Source organism: Halictus rubicundus, chromosome 5 (assembly GCF_050948215.1).
Source record: "Halictus rubicundus isolate RS-2024b chromosome 5, iyHalRubi1_principal, whole genome shotgun sequence".
Taxonomy (NCBI): Eukaryota; Metazoa; Arthropoda; class Insecta; order Hymenoptera; family Halictidae; genus Halictus; species Halictus rubicundus.
The window spans coordinates 12,702,891-12,727,829 of NC_135153.1; the positions used below are offsets into that span (position 1 = coordinate 12,702,891).

The 24,939-nt window shown below is 46.3% G+C and overlaps 1 protein-coding gene across 3 annotated transcripts in view; it reads left to right on the forward strand.

Moving 5' to 3' along the window:
- The window catches only part of Bi (T-box transcription factor bifid), a 139,808-nt gene that overhangs the window by 104,168 nt on the left and 10,701 nt on the right, over positions 1–24,939 (forward strand). For all 3 annotated transcript variants that reach the window (XM_076788421.1, XM_076788419.1, XM_076788420.1), the window contains exons 5-6: positions 21,414–21,560; positions 23,153–23,229. In XM_076788421.1, coding sequence (XP_076644536.1) covers positions 21,414–21,560; positions 23,153–23,229 — 224 coding nt within the window. The remainder of the gene's footprint in view (positions 1–21,413; positions 21,561–23,152; positions 23,230–24,939) is intronic.

Consider the following 24,939-nt stretch of genomic DNA (forward strand, 5'->3'; position numbering starts at 1 on the left):
GAAATAAATGTTTCAACCATTCAAGGAAGAAAGTATAGTAACACATTCCTCATTTCTGGAAACAGAACAATTGTCAAATAATTTTTTAAAGCACGCCACTAGAATACACCAGCAAATCACTATAAGTAATATTCTGAACAAGACTACAGTGATTTCTCTATATATGTCGCCAAGGTCTGGATGGTAAATGTCGCGGAATTATCCCCACTACCGCTGGGTATACCCCGTGAAGGGCCACGAACCTCGAGAGGCCTCGGACGCCGAGTGTAAACATAACACGGCTCGGGTATGTTTCTTGGACGATATACGACGCTGGCAAGACTCGTGTTGTTGACATATATCGAGAATTCACCGTATCTTGTTCGCATCCGGTTTGCGTTTCCACTGGTTCCCGGTATCTGCGGAGTTAATAAGCAATTTGTCAACGAGACAGATTCCGTCCGCGGGCAAAAGTTTCGCCGGCGATTACGCGGTACGAGGAAAGGGATGAACGGAAGAAGAAAGTTTTCACCACGAAGAAACAAACATTGTTGCAACGAAGAAACTAGTCGAGTGGAGGGCTCGAAGTTCCCGCGAAGTTCGCCGACACGCAACGTCAGAACGAGGAGAGAGAGCGAGAGAGAGAGAGAGAGAGAGAGAGAGAGAGAGAAGCAGAGATGAACACACCCTCCTTCCCTCGGAAACGAAGTTTATAGCCTGATTTGCATCGTGCCGGTGTTTACATGCACCCGTTGTTCCATTGTAGTCGCCCATGGAATATTGTTATTTATAGAGTGTATCGTGTTTATCGAGCCGGGCACGCCGGTAGATCGGTGTTTGGAACGTTTCAGCCAGTTATTTCGAGTTAGCGCGATTATATTCCGAGAGGAACAACCGGAAATCGATCGAAGCCTCTTCTGCACCGACGCCACAACAAGTAGATCTTGCCGAGGAAAATTTCGCTGGCGTTGGCAACTCGTACGCGACGACAGCGACAACATTCCACTTTGTTTTATTCTCCCTCGAAAAGTTTTCAAGCGATCTTTCACTCTTATCCGCCGCATTTTTCGAACACCTTGCCCTGCACTCCACTTTGATCAGATCTTGCCAGAACGTCGTGTAACTCATTCGCTCGGTCGCATCTGTCGCAATTTTTTAACGCTAAACCTGTCCGATGACAGATTTTATATCTTTCTATCTTGCAAATATTGAAATTGTAAAGTTGCTTCGCATTGGAACTGAGTGTACATTTTTCTTTATTCAGCCACGTATTAAAATAAAGTAAAAATAATTCAATTAATTGAATAATTGAATTTTTTTTTATTTGAATTAAATAATTTTAATAAGTATTAATACTTGGAAGGTTTATATTTATATATATATATCGTATTATTTATTTATTGTTCTCTGCCATTAAGTCGCGACTAAATCCTTAAACCTTAAATCGTTAGAATTTATAATTGTTGCTGAAGGAATTTAACTGCTCGCTGATATTTAATTCGACGGTTCTGACTGTTGAAAGGATGGGACAGCATGCAATGTGCAGGGCCGTTCTTCAGTTTTCATAGCCTGCGAGAGATTATGAGAGATGTGAGGTTAGGGACGCGTGTTGTCCTGGTTTTTTGGCGACCAGGGCCCCTCCCTTTTCGGCCACCTACACCACGCACAAGCGGCGCCTTTGAGCAAATTGAAAACATCGCTGGATTCGGCCAATTACCGAAACATAATGCGGCCTCGTCTTGTTCCATCTTTCTCTTTTTCCCCGCGCGATTTAGACGTCTGGCGCGGACCTTCTTCGGCGCCATCCGAATACAGGGAACTCGCCAGTTCGTGGATTTCCGGTTTCGCGAAAACATGCGAAACAATCGCGCTAAACCTCCGTCGAATTCGTTCCGAATTCATTCGATTACCCTGTCGCTTATTACCATACAATACTCACATCCATTTGCAGCTTCACCGATTTTTTTAATATCAATTCTTGGAGCCATTTCTTGTGCACACATTATAGCACACGATAGGTATATAGGTGCCTCATAGCACCTAACGGAACAAATTTCAATTTATTACAAGCTCAGAAATACCTAGACTGCAGGTTTCTATGCAAAATAAAAATTTTCTGCATTCGTTACAACCTCTCGGAGCCCCCAAGTACTTCTCCCCCTTCTTTAATAATTGTATTAAGTCAAAAGTAATATTCTGATGCAGCTCAATTCATTTAATCTGTTAGACTGTGTTCAATTTCAGCTACTCCATTTAGTCACACAAAATCTATGCACTATACTGTTATAATTATTACCGTTATCTTGTCCCGTCCCTGTCCAACAAAAGCGGGATAAAACACAGAATACACAGAATACTCTGCGAACAGTAAAGTTCGGTCAGGAATTGTTCACTGACAAGTTGGAAATAAACTTCGGTGTTCCAGTTGGAAAGTTCGTCGCGCGAATTCCGATTTTGATCCGCCGAGCAGTTTTGCAACGGATATTGTTGAATGGAAAAAGTACGAATAGCCGCGGCGGGTAACGTTCTCTGGGAAGAATGGCGTCTTTTGGGAGATTGACCCCGCGAGATGAGTCAGCCGGTCGGGATAAGATGGCTGGGAACAACGAATCTGTAAAAATTGGAACTGCCGGGAACGGAGACAGACTCCGCCGGCCTTCGAGCCTTTCGAAGAAATCCCGACATCGACGGGGATTTTCATCGGGATCCTTCGGATTCCGCGCGTAGCCTCCATTCCGTGGCCGCGGTTACCGTCGTCGGCCATTAGTCGACGGAATAATGGGACGAGCATTTTTTCGCGTTCGATCGCGACTACTGTTTTCACTTATCTCTGCCCCTGGATACCAGCGATGGGATCAACCTATCGGCCGTGCTGGATCATTTCCGGATCGTCTTTATGCGAAATAAAAATCGTTATCATCGATTGCGGGTTACGGGAGCCAAACAGAACTTTCTTAAGAGATTTTATTCTGCTGAAACTAATGTTCTTAAATTATTCTAATATTAAGTGTGTAGACGATGGAAATAATTGTCTCCGCGAGGTCAGCCATCCTACGATTCCCCGAGCAAAATGTCCCTGGACCGATCTGAAACCAGGAGCTGACAGTTTAGAGTCCAGGACGCGACTGTTTGGCCACCCCTCGGTGTCAAGCACCCGCGCAGTGCTCCCCTCCCCCCTTTTCTTTCCAGGAGGACCCTGGGGACACAGGGTCCGATTCGACGATCGGACATCACAGGGACCGCCGCGCAAACTCCATTAACGAACCGCCGAACGACAGTCGGACGAAACGCGACTCCTTGCTGTTTGTCGTTCGGATGTTTTCGAACGAGCGACCGGGCTCGCTCACTTACTGCCTCCGTGGGAGACGGCCCGGTGTTTGCACGGGGCCCGTTCTCCACTTTCCTACCGGGGCCCCCAGGCCCTCGGGACCCAATCGCGCTTCCTCGGACCCGTGGACACCTTTTGTGCCACTCCGCGGACGCCTCTGCAAACAAGTTTAATTACACACGCTGCCGCGCCGGTTTCCTGGTCCCCGCGGGACTCCTGTGACAGCCTATTGGCTCGACCTTTGCCATAAGTCTGCCAAAAAAATTGCCCTTCGATGCTGTCCAAAAATTAAATTAAATTAAATTTATTATATTAAATTACATTTAATTCTGCGGAACTGTGCACTCTTGGGAGTGCAAGACTATTTATTGAAAATCGAGATTGTCATTGTCACACATTGATCCTCGGATCTATGTGAAATAAAAGATGCATCGACAGTGGGGAGTTAAAGGAAAACTAATTTCGCCCCCTAATAAACAACATAATATTCTTAGAATTTTCTAATCTTTTACGTTCTTACATTTTATCGTTCCAGTTTCTCCATAAATGCATAAAAATTCGCAGTCATTTCGCATCACATTAATACCAAACTTTACACACCCTACACGAATCTTGTGGTAACTTTAAGATTGCTGGGCTGTCTTCAATATTATCAACAAAGAAACTAATTTCGAGTTGTAGCATCTGTGTTTAACAGAACTGGAGTGGAGAAATCCAGGCAGAGTTTATTAAGAGATTGATCACACTAGATCGATGGAACCTGATCTTTGTGCACGAACATTTTGCAGCAGCTTCATCAACGACGTTCCATTACCGATTGGATAGTAGTTGGAAGGGGGACTGTTCACAAATTCGCAGAAAAGTCCCATTGAAATGGTTGTCAACTCCTGGGGGTGTTCAAAATGGCTGAATACTTCCCTGCCGTACCCTACACGTCCTTATCCCCTTGGTCGACGAGCAGCCAATCTTGCTGGTGCAACGTTCCACGATTAATTCAAGATAGTTTCAATTATTTTAATCATTAGTATAATACTACTGTTCCTTGTACATTTCACTCCCGAACGTTCCTCTCGTAACTTACCGAGAAGTGTCTATTATAATCTTTATCAGTGGGATTCTTCTTCAAAACGTCTTATGAGGGTGTAGAGAACAGTCACTAGTTTATAAGAATAACAAGAACGTGCTATCACAGTTTTAGCAATATTTTAAAAATAATATATACCCAAAGAAATAAATTTGCTAAAAAATATCTCATGTATGCATCCTTAGAATCTTAATGACTTTAATATAAAAATATTAGAACCTAGTGTTAAATAGACAAGGAACTTCTTTTGGGACCTAAATATTTTATAAAACAACAATCTAGGAGCATTTCTTCGAGGTTAAAGCCACGACGTTGCTCAATTCCGAAATTTTAAGATCTTCCAAAAGAGCTTATTTATGTGAATAAAAATTCACTGGAGATCTGAACAAAAATCTAGCCAAGCTGACCCTAGCTAGTAGAAGAGTCTGCCTAGCTCTTCAGCTTCTATGATCTCTGGGAAACTGCTGATGATTGCTTCCTGCGACGATCGGTAGCAATCTCGAGCTGGATTTAGAGAATTTTCATCGCCTTCAGGGGCCCAGTTTCTCAGCTACCGATGAGCCCCTGGCTTCAGCTGAGGTCTCAGGAGAGTTTCGGTGTCCCGATAAAAAATCGGCCGTTCCCATGGCGGCGAAAATAAAAAAGTAGTCGACACGTCGATTACGAGCGGACAACGCGCATCTCTCTCCGAGCCGAATTATTGAGACAGATTGTGATAGAGCGTTCTGAACTTTGAGGTTATCCGAACGTCCGCCTGCCCCTCTTCTCGGGGGTCACGGATACCGGGTAACGATAAATCGGTTGCCACGAAACTCTGTCCGTCCGGTGGGGAACGACGAGAGAAGATGAAAAAACGCGACGAAGTCGTGTCGAACGAATCTCCGTTTTTCTCTCTCTCTTTCTCTCTCTCTCTTTCTCTTTCTCTTTCTCGAGCCACGGGGACACTTAATGCACGCTTCAATTCCCGATCTTTCGCCCCTCCTATTTATCTTCTTTACGAGCGTCGGCTATCCATATTTACGATCATTTTCGGCCGATCCTTCTGGAAACCCGTGGGCCCAGCACGAAAACGGACGTCTTGTAACTCTCTGTCAACGCTTTAATTGTTAACGAGCTGGCCTCCTCTTTTTTCCTCGCCTCCTTTTTGTCGGCACCACGCTGCTCTCCTCCAACTCTCTCGCTCTCCTCGTCTCCCTCCGGCTGAGATAAACTGAAGCTAGTTTTTTCGCATTTAAATGCGGAAGCACTGTTTGCTCTTTTTCCTCGCCGCTTCCTCCGGTGGACAGAGAGAGAGAGAGAGAGAGAGAGAGAGAGAGAGAGAGAGAGAGAGAGCCGATACCCCGCGGCAATTAAATATTGTCCCGCAGGAAATTGTAAACAAGCTTATTGGCCGACACGGCTTTCGTTTCACGGCGGTGTCTTTGTCTCGGACGACTCCCGGATAGATTTTCGAAAACCGTCGCCGGTGTCTTCGAACAGCTTGAAAAATCGATGGAGCGGAACGGTCAGCCGCGGCGTCCCAGGAGAAAACATTCGGGGGCTCTCTCTCTCTCTCTCTCTCTCTCTCTCTCTCTCTCTCTCTCTCACACACACATTTGTATTCGAAAAAAAACGGCTTGGTCGATTACCAGCTGGCGGGGGTGGACAAAGCGGACTTGGAAAGGACGGGGGTGGTTCTCTCTCTCGTTCGTTCGACGGCATTCAGGAATTCTCCTTCCGTCCCTTGTTTTCCCCCCTTTTCTTCTTTCCGCCGCTGGCGGCTGCCAACCGCCCCCGGGCCGGCTTCCTCGTTTCTCGCATTTTTCTTTTTTTTTTCTCCCTGCTCTCCCTCTTTTTACGTTTGACCCCGTCACCCCGTGAAAATCACAGGGTCGCAGCATCTCGAGCGGAAACCGCCGCGGCAGCCCAAGGGTGTCACCAGCACCGCGGCGGCAACTTAAAAAGTAGAAGGAAGAAAGGTCCGATAATTGGTTTCAATCAGCACCATTGTTGGTCAACCGGCGACATCGGATCGGGGGGGTGGTGGACGCTGTTTCGACGGGAAAACCGCCCCGAGAAATTGTTATGGAGATCGGGAAACGATTAGGGAACCGCCGACGGAGAATCATTCCACGCCTATTGTACTCGATCGAAGAACAGAGCCCGCAATTTCTCGGCTTCCCCTGCACTGCGAATTTTCGCGAAATTCCACTATTCGCAGGAAAACTCCGCACGAGATACAACGTTCTATGTGCGGGAAGATGATCGAGGAAATTATACCGAAACAACCCTTAGTATTCTGAACATTTCCCAATGCCTCTGAAGCCCCCTCGCATTTTCTTCTGTTAAGAGAAAATTTATAATTTTTGTATATATATATCGATCCACTTTCTCCGCACCGTAAATGTAAAAATAAAAATTTTAAACCGGTCATTTTAACCGGCAGTAGCAAGTTTAGTGCTCATATTTAAGGAGTAATGAGTAGTAGAAACTATTACAGATGGAAGGAAACTGCAAAATGATCGCATCTCAAACTAAATAACAAATATAACAATATTTCGTAGAAATTCGATTGAATTAGTGTTTCGCAATGTTTCCGAAGACGTTGCACAGATTCCGAATAAAAGGTCACCTCCTTGCGAGAAAAATTAGCGGGATCATCTGCTCGATCGTTGTGCCGCGATCGACAACGCAAATGCCGGAGCGAGATCATTGCGTAATTCGGATCGGCGAGCGAGCCAGCGGTCGAGCGATTTATCTTGTTTGTCACGCGCGGCAGATAACGAACTTTTTTCCCCGCGACACTCGGCGGTTTAATAACTTTATTTGTCCGGGTATCGGGCAAATTTGTAATTGATTAGCTAATGAGGAAAGTTTAAAAGAAAGGACGGTCTCTGTCGACAATACCGAAGCGCATTTAGATAACTCGATGCTCGCTTAATGTCCCTCGGGTACTAATTGTTCGGGGAAAACGTAGATTGCGGCATCTGCGCCGCAGTTTATTTACGCGCGACACGATCCTCTTTCGATCATGCTGCGCGTCGACGATAAACAGCGGAATTTCACGAGATTTTTGTACCGTAACGTAATGGAATCGCGATGACGACGACGAAGGAGCATCGGCGAACAAGCGAGCGTCTTCGTTTACCGGAATTTCACGAGATTTTTCCGTGAAACCGAAATGAAATCGCGACGACAATGGCGCGGGAACACACGCGAATTTGCAAGCGTTGTCAATTAGAGGAATTTCGCGAGTTTTTTCGCGGAACCGAAATGAAATCGCGATGAGAACGACGAGGGAAGGCGAGTTTGCAGGCATTGTCGAATTAGCGGAATTTCGCGCGATTTTTGTAGAGAACCGAAATGAAATCGCGATGGCGACCGGTGATGGAATATCGGCGAGTTCGCGAACGTGGGGGGAACGCGTTCTCGTCTCGGGGATGCATTTTCCAGGGATAGGGTATCGAGGAAATATTTCCGCGGATGCGTCGCGTCCGTCTGAAACGCACCCCTGAAATATTCCGGTTTTGCCGCGCGGAGAAGGGAAATTCCGGTTCTCGCGGAGCATCGCCGGCAATTTCACACTTACCCCGCCCCCGCACCACCAGCTCCCCACGGTATTTTCCATCTTTTCGAGCGTGTTCCAGCTCGCAGAGACCGCGGTGCAGCCATCAAAGAGGTTTTTTTTCCTCCCCCGGCCCGCAGCCCGACAGTTCTTTGTGAGCGGTCGGCTGATTTCCGTTTAACATTTTCCTTCACCGTGTTTTCCTTCCCCTCTCTCTCTCTTTCTTTCTCTTGCTCCGTTCTCGGTCTCTGTACTCTTTTCGCAGAGATCGAGCGACAGCGCGACGATCCGCGACGATCGGGGGTGGATTTTTCTTTCTGTCATATATTTTTTTCCCTCCACAAAAGATCTTTGGGGGATGCTGAACGATCGGCGCCGTGTTCTCCTCTCTTTCTTCGTGTCCCTTCGGAAATTGCTGTTCTCTCGATTCCAATACGAAATCGAGGGTTGGAGGAACGCCAACCCGTTAACTCTTCGTCGGGGGTGCGGCGGACTACACGAGACGTTGTCAGACTGGTTGATAACAATTTCTTCGTAATTATACAATTTCGATCGTCCCTGGTCGCGTCCAGCTTGTCACATTAATCGGAAAATCGATATTATAAATTTATGTCGCACTCTTCACTTTTTCTTTGATACGTCTCAATACCAATTCACACGTAGGCACACATTCATATTCACATTTATGCACACACTATTTCTCACAACATGGGCCGTGCAAAAATAGTGCAAGCAGAAACATTATTGGATAACGGGGAATCAACCCTTAAATTCTAAAGGGGGTTGTCATTTCGAATTGTAAAATTCATGTATAATTTCGCTGCATACTGTTCATAAAATATCTCATCAAATTGTCCAAATTTATTGTGATCATCTCCGTTCAGCATGTTCGAAGTAGATATATATTTTGTCAAATTTGTTTTGAAAACTATTACACGATGATATCGACGATCGAGGTTCCTCGGCGCGTAGGACGCGAGGCGGCCGATGGGCCGGGCTTATAATTTTAGTCCCTCGACAGGGAATTGCAGAGTCACGACCGTCCTCATTATTATTAATTTCCGGTGATTTGCTAATTAACTTATTCAGCAATCTTTGCCCCGGCACAATGGGGACAAATCGAGTTAAGTAAACAACGCTCGAGCGACGCTCTGCACCGGGGCTGGCCGCTACGGTCGGTGTTTACGGCGGAACTATCTCGATGCGATGGAAACATCGCCGATTTAGGCGAAATATATCCATTAATCAACGGAAAATTATCCCTTTAACACTAAACCTACCTGTCAAACTGACAAGTTCCACATTTTTTATTTTACAATCATTGAAGTCATAAAAAGACGGTTTATAATAATTATGAATAAATATCTTCAGTACAGCACATATTACAAAAAAAAAACCGCACAAAGTCTAAATAAATTCGAACTTATCATTTTTATAAGGACAGTACATCTCAGTTGCTTTTAAGGCTCGGTAGGTTTAGTGTTAATCATTTTATACGCTTAAATGTCTCCAATATCTTTTCGGTTTTGTAATCGACCTGTCCATCATTGTTATAAATGGGTACTATCCGAGGTACACTAATTAACAATTTCTTCAGCGACCTGTGTTAGCGACGCATTGTAGAACAGAGTTCAAAAAGCCCGCGACTCGCACGTTAATGGCCGTCGCCCTGTTCTCCGCGTAACGATGGAATTGCGCAGAAATTCGCAGCCGCGGCGGCGAATCCGAGTTGAATGGATCCACTGTGCTGCGGCTAGATAAGCGTTATCGGCTTGACGCGGTTCTTTGATCATTGAATAAAAGTAAATAGGTACTATCGTCGTCTGTTAACTCGACACCGGCCTGCTAATTTACGATTAAACGGGGCGTCGATATCCGAGGAGCAAGCACGAGCATCCTCGCTGTTCCATCCGATGCTTCGTGTCTGAATGCGATCGACGGTTGTCCACTCTCGAGAAGTGCTTCCATCGATCGATTCTTTGTTGGTTCGTTTGTTAAACGAAGCCCGCAGATCGCGGTTAAACAAAGAGGGAGAGTGAATGAAATTGTACTGGGGGGTTTACGTCAAAGGGCAATTGGGCGAATTGAATTTCGCGCAAATTTCGGCTCTGGGGACGTACAGCCTTGCCAATGCACTGTACTCGCTAGAATTAAACACCGAACAAAATAGATAATTTTATCCACAGATTTTTGGAAATAGATCTTTATTCATTCTCGGCTTGTAAAAATTGCGAAAAAGTCCGAATATATAAAATTCGGTACAATCTAGTACGATTTTTATGTTAGTTTCTTAACTCTAGGTTTACGGAGCACTAAAAGTGACTATTTTGCATTACTTTATGAACGTTTTACCCAAAGCAATATATTTGCTACATAATTTCTCATGTATGCATCTTTAGAGTCTTAATAATTTTAAATTAAAAATATTAAAACCCGTCATTTTTACAGGTCCCGTAAACCTAGTGTTAAAATTTGTCTGCAAAAATTGAAAAGTGCATATACATCCCTATATCTTTGTGCGTTTTATTCAGCGCAGAAATTCGTGCCCGATTGTTGTATTTCAATAAGACATCGGGCACGCACTGTTGCACTGACCTAATCTCACTCACTCGCTCAATTTTGTCATAAATGCGTAAAATCCGCGCGAAAGAAAACGATCAGACTTGCAACGCGAATGGAAAAAGTAATTTTTCTTGGGCTGCGGGCCCAATTCATTAAATTCACCCGAATGTTTCCTATCGATGGAAACGTCTTCAGAATGATCACCTAACATTCTACGATCCGGAGCGAGTGTCCAGGACACGAGCGTCAGAACCCAGAATCGTACCCAGAATCGTTCGGCAATCCGGCGATACGAAGTAATTGAAAGGGGATCTCGAGAGATAACGAACTAAGACGCTCTTTAACTTTAACTCGGTCGCGCGTCTCTCGTTCGGCTGAATGAACACGGTTCCTATTCATCAATAGTAATTCGTGGAAACTATCACCCCCGCGCCGGTGGAACTGTCATGCGAACTCGTTTCATTGGTAAAGAGGCAACAAACAAGAAGGACAGTGAGCAGGACGGTGGTTATTAGCCCGGCCGAAATCACGAGCTGACTCCCACGCGAATCTCGATTGAATCTCGGGCTGAATGGAAACGGCGCGGCTACTCGGAAGCGGCCGTTTATCGGCTCCGACAAACTTTGACACCGAGCCGATTCCCCGGAATCCAATTAATCCCCGGATTGGATCTAACTTCGGGGAAGAACCGCGGGAAGGAGCCTCGCTCTCGCCTCTGCTTCTTCACGTTCGTTCCGGGAACGAATTAGGCCTGGTGTCGTTGCTCGTTCGACGGCCCGTAGTTAGACTTCTCTCTCCCACTCCGTCTCTCTCTCTCTCTCTCTCTCTCTCTTGGTTTTTCCCAGAGCCGTCGGGAATTTCGTGAGCAGAAAAGAGGGAAAGAAATGGATCCTCCTGGGGGGCTTTCTCTGCCACTTACTCGGCCGGAAGCTAATTGGCCCGAATCGAGGGTGGCTTTTCCATCATCCGGTTCACGGCATTATGGCCGACTCGCACGTGAGCCCGACCTCGACCAATGGGAACGCGAGTCGATGCCCGAACACCACCGGGAGGAACTGCTCTTCGGACGATGGTTCCTTCTCGTTTCCCTTCCTTCCTTCCTTCCTTCCTTCCTTCCTTCCTTCCTGAACGATCGCGGCCAAATTCCCGATGGCCGACGACCGACGATAAAACGCGATGCGAGATGGATAAAGGTGTCGGGCCTCGCCCGCCGCGCCGCGCCGCCGGAACGCATTTTCCCTTTCTTCGATCCCCGGGGAGCACGGGTGTGCCCGTGTGCTCTTCGGCTCCAGGATCAATCGAGGCGATTGCACCAGCTAGTCCGCCTGGAAACGTCTCCGAACTCGGTCCTGCCCGATAGTACCTTCCCGAGCACCGAAATCCCCTTTAACACTAGGTTTACGGGGCCAAAAATGACGGGTTCTAATATCTTTAATTTACATATTCAGATTCTGAAGATACATCCATCGGGAATTACTCCACAGGTTAAATTTAAATGGCTAAAAATTTGGGCAGCACATTCTTGTTATTTTTATAACGTAATGTAAATCAGTCACTTTTAGTACTCCGTAAACCTAGCGTTAACAGCGACTTTTATAGTATCTCACAGTAAAACCAATTAGCAATACCTTGAACAACAGCGCTGAAAAATGTACTGGTTGTTTCATGAGAGATTAACCCCTATTTGTTTTGGACACTGCCTTGGGACGTCTGTGGTCTCAGCTCTTTAACAGCAATTATATATTTTTACAGTATCTCACAGTAAAACCAATGAGCGATACCTTGAACAACATCGCCGAAAAGTGTACTGCTTGTTTCATGAGAGATTAACCCCTATCTTCGATATGTTTCGGACACTGCCTAGGGATGTCTGTGGTCTCAGTTCTTGCTAACAGTAATTTTCCAAATGGCCCAATCCTCTTTAACAGCGATTTTATATTTTCACAGTACCTCACAGTGAAACCAATTAGCAATACGTTGAACCTCAGCACCGTCCCTTGCCCTCAGCACCGTCTGTATCCCAAGGGCGTTTAACGATTGGGTAAACAGGACAGGCTATAAAAACACAGAATTCTGTATCTGTATAACAGTCCAAAATTCGTGTAGCGTTTATAATTCCCTTCAGGGTGAAATAAAACTCTATTTCGTCGTTGTCGATACATAGCCTTCGGAGAATATGCTTGCAACGAGAATTGAGAGCGACTCAAAAGTTCTGCTCACCGCAATCGTGAAATAAATCGTAGTGCGTGGGGGTTAAGTAAATTGCGACTGTCGCGTAGCATGACGGCGGCAGGGAGCGTGCTAAGAACAGTGGTGGAAGATCGGGGATGGTCGTAGGTGTGTTTCCCCGGAACCATGAACCGCAGGCTTGTATCTAATCGGCGTCGGCAGCCCTAATCTACGGGCAGGGGTTGCACGGCTCGGTGTTCCTCGGTCAAATTTCGAGGACGAAGCTTTTAAGGAGTTGCGCGCCCGGGTATCGGATCGGCGAAGAAACACGTTCTTAAGAGGGAAGAGGAGAGAGGAGCGAGAGGGGGGGGGGTAAGGGAAATAAAAAGGAGGATAGAAGGAAAGTGAAAGAACATCCCCCAAATAAGCTGCGCGAGGAAGTTGGGGGTAGAGGGAAAGTTAACCGAGCAGAGGGTCGGTTTCCTTGCGAGGCCGGGAGAGATCAGAGGTGGGCCAGCCGCAATCGAGTCCAGAACACGTCCCCCTAACGCTGGTCCTCCGCCCAGGGGTAGAAAAATCCACCCCTTTTTCAGCCGGTCGATACCAGGACGACCACCTCCTTCCTTCTCCTCTTCCGCGTACCATCCCCGTCGCCGTTGCCTCGCCTTTTCTTTCTCGCACCCCCGGACACACGGATAGAGGACCCTCCGTTTGCCTGCCAGCCGCCTTCCAAGCCTTGCCTTTCCGTGTGCTTGCTTGCCTGCCTGCCTGCCTGCTCGCTTTCGCTCCTCTGCCGCTTTCTGCCGAGGTGGCGCCACTGTTCTCGCCACCCTTTCACCCTGCCCTGCGTCTGACGCGTTCGCGTCTTTTCTCCCACCCCTGCGCACCCTTCTTTTACTTTACTTTCTTCCTTTTAGCTACGTCTTCTTCGTCTTCTTCTTCTTCTTCTTCTTCTTCTTCTTCTTCTTCTTCTTCCTCTTCCTCTTCTTCTTGTTCTTCTTCTGCTAAGGCTACTAGTTCTTTTTAGCGTTTCCCGTGCGCGCTCCTTTCGGCTGGTGCCGCTTTGCCGCTCCGACGAAGGAGAAACTTCGGCTAGCTCCAGTTTGTTAATCCCTTTTCGCCAGGAAAACCGCCTACGACCTCTCGAGATTAAAGGGAAACGCGGCCCCGTTCAATCCCCGTCGATGCTTTTCCCTGCCGGCGATTATTTCACCCGCGTTTTTCTTCCTAATTTCTGAATCGTTGGGAATTAATCGGTGAAAGGTATCGAACCTCTGACGTAGAAGCTTCTCATGTGGAATTGTTATCGAGTGTTCTCGAGACGTTTCACTTGGGGTCGAAGTTGTTGGACACTCGAAACAATAAACTGCAGTGGAATGTCCGGTGCGAAGTTTGTCTGACAGCGACAGGCTCATACCACTGGAGACACTTCTCGGTTGACGTTACTCTTTTCTAATGGAATCCTAATTTCTCGCAGTCGCATAGTCAATTAAGGGATGGCGAGAAGGTGAGACTTGTGTCAATTTTGATTCAGTGTGAGTAGACTGATACTGTTGCACTATTTCCATCCCATTAAAATTGTCAAGAACGGAGATGGATGTTTATAAATTCCGTGTGTCTTGCAAATAATTCAGACAATTTTTATTTTAAAAATCCGCAGTCTGGGTATAAGTGTTCCATATAAATTCTAATTTTCTAGCAACCAGTTTAAATTATTGGCTATTTATATTCAATTCGATAGAAGGATTAACATTGATCAGGAAGAATTGGGTTGAATAATGTGTAAAAGAAAATTGATGCATAAGAATTTGAGGGGATTAAGCGTCCGCCTTGCAAGGGTTAATACCACTAATCCTATCATAATATTACCCCTTACCAAGACACATTGCGATTCAATGTAGCAGCTGCTCTAAATTCGACAACTCACCCCTCGAGTCGTGTCCGAAGCATTCCCCCATCAGAAACGTTTGTCGATTCTCAGAACAGACTTTATTTAGCTGTTGGATAGGGGAGAGTAGCTCAATATCTTACTTTAAACCATCATGTACCTCAAGATAAATCTTGACAACTGTTAGTAGTAGCATTCATTGATTAGCCATTGCTACCTTGCTAATACAGTGTTAACACTTTGCATTCGGCGCTATTCTAATTCTAAAACTAAATTTTTCTTCCGCCTTAGAATATTTTCATTTTATTCATACGAGACTGATCCGATTTCCACATATAATACGTTTAAATGTTTAGTGATCTGTTAAATACAAATTTTTTAATGTAATAAATACTGTGTAATATTTTTTGTAGCTTCTTCGAAACAATGCCACAACAATTTTTAGTGGCGCTTCAGAGTTACCACTCGAGTGCAAAGGGTTAATATAATTTTAATTATGAATGCATGAGAAATACCCTGGTACTTCAGAGTGTACTTCAGCCCTATATCATGAAGAAGAAAAATTATTTACAATGTCATCACTGGTACTACTGGAGTATTTATTACAAATGAAATCCTACCTAGGCGTTGCGCTGCTCAAAATTTTTCTACCCTTCAGTCAGAGCCCTAAAATGTCGAAGAAAGGCCAAATGTGGCGTTAAAGAATCTTGAATTATCACTGCCAGTAATTTACTGTCAATTATGAACCGAACCTATTTACTGCTATGAAATGTGCCTGCTCTCTCCCATTTAGAACCCTAAAATATCGAAGGGAGGTTATTAGAATATTTCACGAACGATGCAAGAGTATAAGAATAGCAGAAGGAGTAGAATACGTGGAAACGCGAGTTTGCTCGTGTCGGAGATGCACAGAGCCCCGAAGCCGGCGATAGCGAGTCAATAGAGAGGAATCCGACGAGCGCCGGTGCACCGTTGATGCACGGTTGGTGCACGCGAGCTTGTCGCGAGCCAAGTCCTGACCGAGTTGTTTGGTCAACTGATCGTACAGAAGGGCAAACAAGTCTCTCGGCTGCGAAAGGGTTTGCCGGCCTCCCGTTCTCAGTCATCGACGACTCCTTTTCCGCGGCCGCGCGGAAACTCTCGCGCGTCGAAAGAACCGAGCCGGCGAACAAACGCGAGACAAAGCGGCCCTCCTCTCTCCTCTCCTACTCGGGCTTTCTCTCTCGCTCTCACTCTTTCCCCTCGCCTCACCCTCCCCCCCTTTCTTCTGCTTCTTCTCCGTCTTCTTCGCCTGCAGGCGGCCCTTTTCACTTTGAGGGTTAAGAAGTTAGCTGATGGTTCGAGGATTACTTAGACTCCGTACATAAGGCAACTGTGCGCGGTTAGTTTGCGGTGCACACAGACTCCGAGAGAGACCGAGCCGAGAGCTTCCTTCCTTCTCCCCGCTTCTGCTTTTCTTTTTCACTTCGCTTTCCTCGCGGGAACTCGCCTGCCGAGCAACGGTCGACGACTTCTCTCTCCCTCTCTCTACTTCCTTCACTCTCTTCGTCTTCGGGACTCTTTAATAAGGTGTGCAAGCCTTCGCTTTCTCTTCCCAACCTCCTCTTCATCCTCCCACGCTCTTCGCTCCTTTCTTCGCGCGTCTGAATCCTCAACTTCCGGTCCGCGCGAAGCTGAAGTCCCTAATCTCGATTCACTCGAAATTCTCAGCTGAGGATTCGCAGTCCAAACTATTTATATTGATCCTGTCAGGACAATTATCACATCTACCGGCGATTATAGTGATTTCTCTATATATGTCGCCAAGGCCTGGATGATAATCGTCGCGGAATTATCCCCGCCACCGCGGGGTATACCCCGTGAGGAGCCGCGAAGTTCTAGAGGCCTCGGACGCCGAGGAGTGTAAACGTAATGTCTCTTGAAGACCCGCGGTGTTGACATATATCGAGAATTTACTGTACTCCAGAATTTTTGGAAGTCTGTGGCCCCTCGTTGAGGATTTTCTATGATCCTTCAACAGCAAACTTTCTTTCATATATCAACTCAGTCTCAATAAAGTGATCCAATAATTTCGATAGCAATGTGAATTTTTGAGTAATTCAATCCGCCAAATTCTTCAATTTCCGCCAAAATGGCAGCGGTAACTTCAAGATTGAAATTGCATCTAACGAATAACCACCTGCAAATAAATTGCTCCAACAACTCAATTTCGTCTCGATGTCTAACGCAACCCGTCAGAAAGAATAAACATTACAGCAAGCGTACACCATAAAATGGGGTCCAACGCGATCCCAAAGAAGGATGTAGACCGCAGACACTCTGATTTATTCTAAAAAAGACCGGACCGATCGACTCCTCTATCGATGGCGGTCCGGAGCGATCGCAATAAAAGATTCAATTTTTCTCGATCCGGATGGAAAACGATCGAAATTTCGCGAGGCTCTCGGTCGCCGGTGGCACGCTCGTTCGCTTCGATGTTGACGAGGCAGCCTGGCCAATTACCCGCTCCAGACCTCACAGCCGGCCGGATCCGTTGGATTCCAGCGGTCGTAACGCGAATCAAATCCTCTCGACGAAGGATCCAAGACGCCGCGACCGGATCTCCTCTCTCGTCCGCGAAACCCGGTCTCGATGTCTCTTCGGATTCTCTCGAAAACTCATTCTGCCCCCCCCCTCTCTCACTCTCTTGAGAGGGACCAATATCACCCGGCGAAGTCGTCGGTTCGTTCCGGTCTCTCGGACGTCGCGCAGGCGGCGGCGAACGGGGAGAGGAGACGTTCGATGCGCCGCAGGAGCGTGTGCAGCTTCGTGATTCGAAGTAGGTGGGCCTCAGGTAGCCAGGACAGATAACACCAGGAGATTACCGCGGACAGAGTCATTAGCAGCGTCGGCTTCTGTGTCGGCCAGGATATTCTCTCACTTTCCTTGCCGTCCTCTCTCTTCGTACCCCACTCCCTCTCTCTCTCTCTCTCTCTCCCTCTCATTCTCTATTTCTCTCTGTCTCTTTGGCCCGCTCTACCTTATCGGGCCGGTCAATTCACGCGGCACGATATGTACCCTGCTCCCGAGTCATTTCGATGCGTCCACCTTGCCCCCCTACTTTAAAACAGACACAGAAGTCGGACCCTCTCAGCTATGCCGGCTTTGTCCCTGGACCTTCGACGTTCTGAAGAATCCTGAAGAGCAGGAGAAGTTTGTGTGCCGCGGAAATCGATAGATCTTCTGAACCCTTCGTGGCCAGAAGTGTTCCCCATCTTTCATTTTAGAAGTTGCCACGGCATTCTGTGTGCATAAGCAGGTGAAACGCTGAATAAAATGAGTAAGGAATCAGAATGTAACCCTGTTCCACTGAAAAACAATGAAAATGTCTCTAATGTTCAGAGTCGAAACGCTCGTCTACTGATGAGTAGATCTTTTGCATTTATGGGTTCTGAAAATGTTCAAAAAATGCTAAAATATTACATTCGACAGAATCTAGTACAATTTTGATTTATTACCGATATACAAAGGCTGCTACCACTGAAAATAAAATTTTCTTTGACTCCACTTTCGTAAAATACGTCTAAAAAAATTGCAAATTGCATAAACATCCGCGGTCTACCGATGAGAATCTATAGAGAATGATCCAAAGACAGATCTTCGTTTATGATCCCTTTTCTCTGACAGCGATGCCTGAGTCTACTTTTGTTTTGTATACAAATTATTACTAGGCTTCGAATGTCTATGCATTTATCACAAAAATTAGTAAACGTAATATAAAACGGTAGCAACATTACAAGAATTAAAAGATACTGTTGCATTAATTTCAACCTACTATTATGACTAGAACTACTTCTAATTTTTTCTTTCAGAAACATTGAAATTATAAATATGTTTTCACGAGAAAATTTTCTAATAAACTTCTCCACCGAAGTAGATATTTAAAAAAAAACTGGTACCAAATCGAAACAAATGCAATGTTGTTGTTACAAAATAACAATTTTGTAGTTCTAGCGTTAAAAACGAAATCAAGTTTTCATTTCACTCCAGTTCGTTGCGATTCAGGTAGAAAATTTTTATTTGAGATCCGCAGTCGAATAATTGCACAGCAGAGTTCGTTTCAAAACGAGACGCAGCTCGAAGTAACCTAACCCCCGTCCTCCTCGAACGATCCGAGTCCCGGTGTCGATTCTTAGCGATTCGAGGGTTCGGGTCAACGGTGCACACTCTGCAGATGCGTCGCGACGCTGCCAGGCGCGCAGCCTCGTCGAAACTTGGAGCCCGGGGAGTCCGTTCGGAAAAGTTTCGCGCAGAAACGTGGCGTCCGTGTAAAAAGCAAAGTCCTCCGAACGGCTTGTTTCTTCGTTTTGGCAGCGCGCGCGGTGATCTTCGGCGGGAGAGGCGGATGAAGAGAGGATGAGGAGGGGAGGGGGGAAAGAGAGAAAGAGGGCAAAGGTCCGTGCGGCAAGAGGGTCGCGATAACGACGGGAGCAAAGAGAGAAACGGTGTCCAATCCGCGTCCCCCGGTGGGGATCCCCTCGATCCGGTAATAAATAAAACCGACGCAGACCAACGCAACGCAACGGTCGTACGAGGAAATCGCGATCATACGGGAGAAGCTGCTGGCCCGCGGCGGTCGCCATTATGCGCGCGGCTCGGTACAAAGGGGAAATAATTAGCGCTGCTCGGCTGATAAGCCGGCCAATCTAGGCGTTTGTCATTAGCCTATCAAAGCCGAATACCTCTCTCTCTCTCTCGCGCTTGCTATCTCCTTTCTCTTGGACCTTCGGCCTCGACACGCCTCCGGCGCCGTGGAAAATATGTGCGAACGCCGATCGGAGCAATTAGTACTTCTCCGGAGCGTAATCGGAGGCTGCTCGACCGCGACAAACGCAAGTCTTTCCAACATGGCGGACGCCGCAGCCTCCCATACTCGCACCCCCTTATCCGAACGCCGTATTTGCCAAACATTCTACTCTCCGCAGCTTCGACTCAAACACCCGGTTCGTTGCGATATTGATGCAAAGTATATTTTCGTATCTTCTAGAATGAATGAATGAGTGAATTTTTCTACAAAATAAATATTTCCGCGCATCAATTGCAGGAAATAGGAGCTGAATAAAAATTGTTATCTTTCTTGAATAATTTGTATAAGTCGGAGGTAATGAATTAAAATTCTTTCAACACGTTGACTGCCATGTCACCCATATGTGGGTGACGGGATTACTTGTCCAGGTTTTTAAATGAACATTTAGGTTAACATATTCATTGTACCAAATGTGATTAGGAACTGTAAAACGCAAGAAAATTGGAGGATTACTCAATGTCATACATTTAATTTTTTCATTAATCAATTTTTATTTCTTTCAATAACTTACTTTGATTTTATGGAATTCTTGGGGTTTCTAGTTTGGCAGTCAAAGCGCTAATCTGTTTACTGCTACGAGTGAAATCCACTCATTTTTGTCATCAATTTTTGTCATGAATCTTCGGATCCTCGTAACAGTTTAGCATGGAGGCGGCAACGTGAAGCGTCGCAATTACACGAACACGCTCTAATGGTTGAAACTGAACGATTAATTTGCTCCGATATATTATAGTAACAATTCATTTCTGAGCGTGACGTGAGAGTCAACGTGTTAAAAGACTATCTTCGGACTCACCGTCGGCGAACAAAGTGTTGCTACGAACATGATAGACACTACTGCGCGCGTGTTAGCGTCATTGACAACAACGCAGACATGTTTAGACTTTAAACATCGACGTTTCAATGCGGTCGTTGCAGTCGGGTCTCCGAGAAGCCATGGAACTTTCGTCAACGAACGATAACCCGTCTTCGCCGCGAATCTCTACTTGGGCTATCCTACTCGTCGTTTTATTACTCGGCAACAGAAGCGTTGCATCGCGTCGCGTCGCGTTGCGTTGGTTTCGTCGACGATTTCGACCGGCGAATTACTAAAATTCCGTCACGCAATTACGCTGATTCCCCGTGGATTTATCGAGTGGCCGGCAGAGGCGCGTCCATTCTGCGGTGGAATGTCCCGTGCAACCTTGTTAGCCGACGCATTTGCATCGCGCGCGGCGGATGCGATCCATGCATGCGTCGAGTCCGGCCGACTAAAAGCGAATCGATCGTTTTATTCGCCTGGAATCCTGCTGAAAGTGTACGTGATTGAGCACGGTGATCGCTTCGAGCCGTGTGTCTCGCGAAAATCGCAGCTTCCGCGCGTTTGAATTTCGCGGGCAACGATTCGCGAGAGATCTACAGGGACTTCGTCATCGTCGGGTTTGAACAGAAAGAGGCGCCATGATTTTTTCCAGAATTCGCATCTCTCTTTTCGCTTTGCTTCTCTCTGTTCTTCCGTTAACGTGTTTTATCATCGGCCTGTACAAAATGACAGCTGGGTACTTTGTCCGACACGTTGGCAGCACCGCGTTACCTATTCTGGCCCTAGAAAATGGCCAAAGATTTTCTGAAGACTAAAAATGAGTTTTAGCATCGAAGCAACTTCAGGCGAACTTCAAGCTTCGTAACTAGTTCCAAAAATATCTAGGGAGATTTCTAGACGCTTCTCCACTGGTACCAATTTTGCAAGCTTGAATTCCCTAGGCTCCTTCGATGCTCTAGATTAACGTCTTCGGTTGACAAAATAAGAAATATTTGAAATCGGAACGGTATTCCCCTACGGAATGCGATCCTCCTGCAGTGCTGCCAACATGGCCGACCCGTGCATCCACATGGAAGTCACTGACACTGTGTACCGAGCTGTTGTTCGCGTTTCCCCCTAGACAATTCACGCGGCTAGAAAGAAACGATTGCGAGCACGAGCTCTGTCCCCGGAACAGTCTGTCCCAATATATGCTCGACTGAATGTTTCAGACGATATTGAACTCGATGCACAAGTACCAGCCGAGGTTTCACCTGGCGAGGGCCAACCATATATCGCAGCTCGCCTACTCGACGTTCAGGAGTTACGTTTTCAAGGAGACGGAGTTCATCGCGGTGACTGCCTATCAGAACGAGAAGGTGAGTGAATCTTCCTATAATCTCCTCCCTGTTCCTCGAACAGATAATTAATGCCTCCTAAGGAAACAATTCGCATAAGTCCCTAGGGACATCTTTGGTTACTATCTCGCAAAAATGGTACCTTCGTCACTATACTGTGGCTTTCGTGCATTTAGAACAAAAAGGAATAGATCAAATGCAGGACAGTATAAACTTCAAGTCCACCGTAGCTCCTACATTTTGTAATTAACGCGAATAATTTTGCATAAAAGTCCCCGGTTAGTTGTTATTTTAATTTTGTGAAGAGACGTGGCTGGATATCCTTATCTAGGAATATTATGGGAAATCTGGGATTTGGATAATTGATGCAGACAATTTTTACTTTGCATAAAAGTCCCCGGTTTAATTGTTCCTACGATTTTGTGAGGAATCGTGGCTGGAAACCCGTGTCTAGGAATATTATCTAGGGATTGGAGAGGCGGTCGACGGCAAAGAGCGCGGCTGTTCACGCGTTGATAATTAAGAAGAGTTTCCACTCATTAAAATATTATTAGAAGCGACTATTTTAGCCCGGGAGTTTTGCGTAGCATAGAACAGGTTCTCGTTAGTAGCGCGGCTTCCGACGTGTATCAAAATGTAACATGTTGAACAGCACCGCGGCTAATTACACGTATATATACCGCCGTTAATTAATATTTAGCCCCGTTGTTCGCGTAGAAAGGTGTGGAGTGCAACAACGTTGTCTGCGCTGCCACCGAAAAGTTATCGCCGAGCCATCGCCACTACATTAATTATCGAAGTTTAGCCCGGCACGCGGCGGCGTCCTCTCAGATTAACTATGCTAATTAAAGAGAACGGTGTAATTATCGCGTGTGTTGCTTAAAAGAGTCACTGTATCGGGGAAACTGTTCGAAAAACTCGTTTCTGGTTTTATACGAATTTCCCAGCCGCCGACAAAATTGTAATTGAATCACGATCGCAGGGGAAATTGATAGAAAATACGAGCGAAACGTTCGGGGAAAGAAGAGTGTGTGTGTTTTTTTTTCTTTTTTCTTTCGGTCCGCGTTAATTAAAGTCCCCGCGCTGGTCGATGGGCCGAAAGGGTTCGGGGAATCGGAATGGTTCCCGGTACGCATTATTATTGATGTTGCGCCCGCGCAAAAAGGGCCCCTTGTGCGAATTTTTCGCCGTGCGAGCCCCCTCCGTTATCTCTGTTCCCGGTACGGCCGGAAGAAGGATAGCGTTTCTGTAAATCCTACGTTCTGCATTCCGCGATTCGCGAAGATCGAGATCGAGATCGATCTCGTACCGTTAGAAAGCTTTCCTCGGTCTCGATCCGTCGCGAGTCGACAGTCACTTTCGCCGCAGAATCTGTTGCAATGTAGACGACCTAATCATCAGACTGAGGATCACTATGCAGACATTTTTGAAAGATGGCTGACAGCAGCAGAAAAGGAATAAGAAAAGAATGTGGTTCTTGAATTTGTTTCACAATTTTGTTCTCCGTCTATTCGCTTTGATCAGGATTCGTTATAAATGCACAAAATCCACAGTTTAATTAGATAGGTTGGACGGTGTATCGTTGATTGTATTAATTGGATCCTCTGTTGCAGATCACACAGCTGAAGATCGACAACAACCCGTTCGCGAAGGGGTTCCGGGATACAGGGGCGGGAAAACGCGAGAAAAAGTGAGTATCGCTTTCAAAATTTACGGTGCATACAAACGAGACGAAGTTGAAGCAATTCCTTGTCCTATCCTGAACCAATTACAACAACTTTAATGAAAGTTCGACGAAGTGCCAGTGAAAATGGACTTCCATGGGTCTTGACCAAGTTCGTCCGAAAATACTAACCCCTTAAGAAAAAAAAAAAAACAGTCGATTTACTCTTGGGGAATTAGAAACACTAATATAATTGATTTCGCGGGTTAGGGTGCGCTTTATTAAAAAAAGTTGAGGGAGATAAACAAGCCACCCTTGTGGAAACTACCCCTTACCACTGGAAAAGTAGTTCATATCTCGAAGAAAGTTAAAAATCGCGCTGAAACGGTTACCAAGGGTCGAAACAGGGTTTATTCGAATATAAACGGGATCGAAAAAAGCCACCCCTACGGACACCACATCTTACCAATTGAAAATAAGTTCATATGGTACGAAGGAAATTAAAAATCTCACTGGAACAATTTCCACGGTTCAGAACCAGATTTATCCGAAGATACACGGACTCAGAAGAAGCCACCCCTTTGAAAACCATCCCTTACCGTTTAGAGATCAGTTTACACGTTCCAGAGACAGTCTCGAATTGTTCTGAAACGATTTCCAAGGTGCAGAACCTGATTTATCCGTAGATTCGCGAACGCGAAGTTAACCACCCCCTTTGAAGCCACCCCCAGCCGCGGTAAAAGCAATTCAGGGTTGTGTTCGAGGTCGATCTAATTGATCGCGTATCATTTCGTTCTCTCCCCTCGGTCCGGCGCTATTAAGGTCGGCGTATCGACCTCAGGGTCAGCCCCCAGGGCTCGGGGGTTGGTTTCACGGGGCTCATTTGCACCCCGAACGGCCGCCGCGCCGGGTATCGTCCATTTGTATTCAATATCGCTGGTTTATGAGCTTATGTCAGCGAGGGTTCGCCGAGAGCCGAGCCGAGTCGAGCCGGGATCCGGCTAGACCCATTTCAATTTCATTGGTCGCCGAAAGGGGGTACGCTCGCGGGGTGGCCCGGAGGAAGCTCGAGTGGATTCTGACGAGGTTAAGTTGCTATGCATAGGTCTCGTGCCGCCCTCGTTAACGTCGATAATCCTCGTTACACGCACTTGCTGCCTTTTGGCCTCGAAAGCCTGCGCGCATAAGCTCCGCTAATTTGTCTACCCGCGAGCGACCCATTAGAGGATGATTCGGGTGCGATGACCGAGCCTCGCCGAGACACCTGTGGCCAGAAAGGGTTGCAATCGAGGGTAAAATCGTCCAGCGATGCTTTGACTTTGATACAGCAACCGGCGCCGAATACCAGTCGCGCTAAGAGGATATTTCAAAGCGGATATCAGCTCGTCAAAGATTCGGCTTTGGGCTCCCAGTTGCGTTGCATTGGTAAGCTCGCGTCTACTGATTCCGGAAAGAACACCTTTGCGCTAATTCCATTCAGCCATGTTCAAATTTATCCCAAACTCCGGGCAATTTCTCCGTCCCAAATCACTTGGAAGCTGGAAGACTCTCGTCATCCGGATTCATATCTATTCGAGATCACTGGTCTGCGGATCTTCGTACAAGCTAAATAGAGATTTCTCCTGTTTATAACTTTCTTCTGTGTTCTACCTGCACATTTTTCTAGTCGATGCATAGATTTCGGATGGCAGAGAGAATCTAGCTCACGAAGGACTGCTTAGAAGTATAGCAGATCGC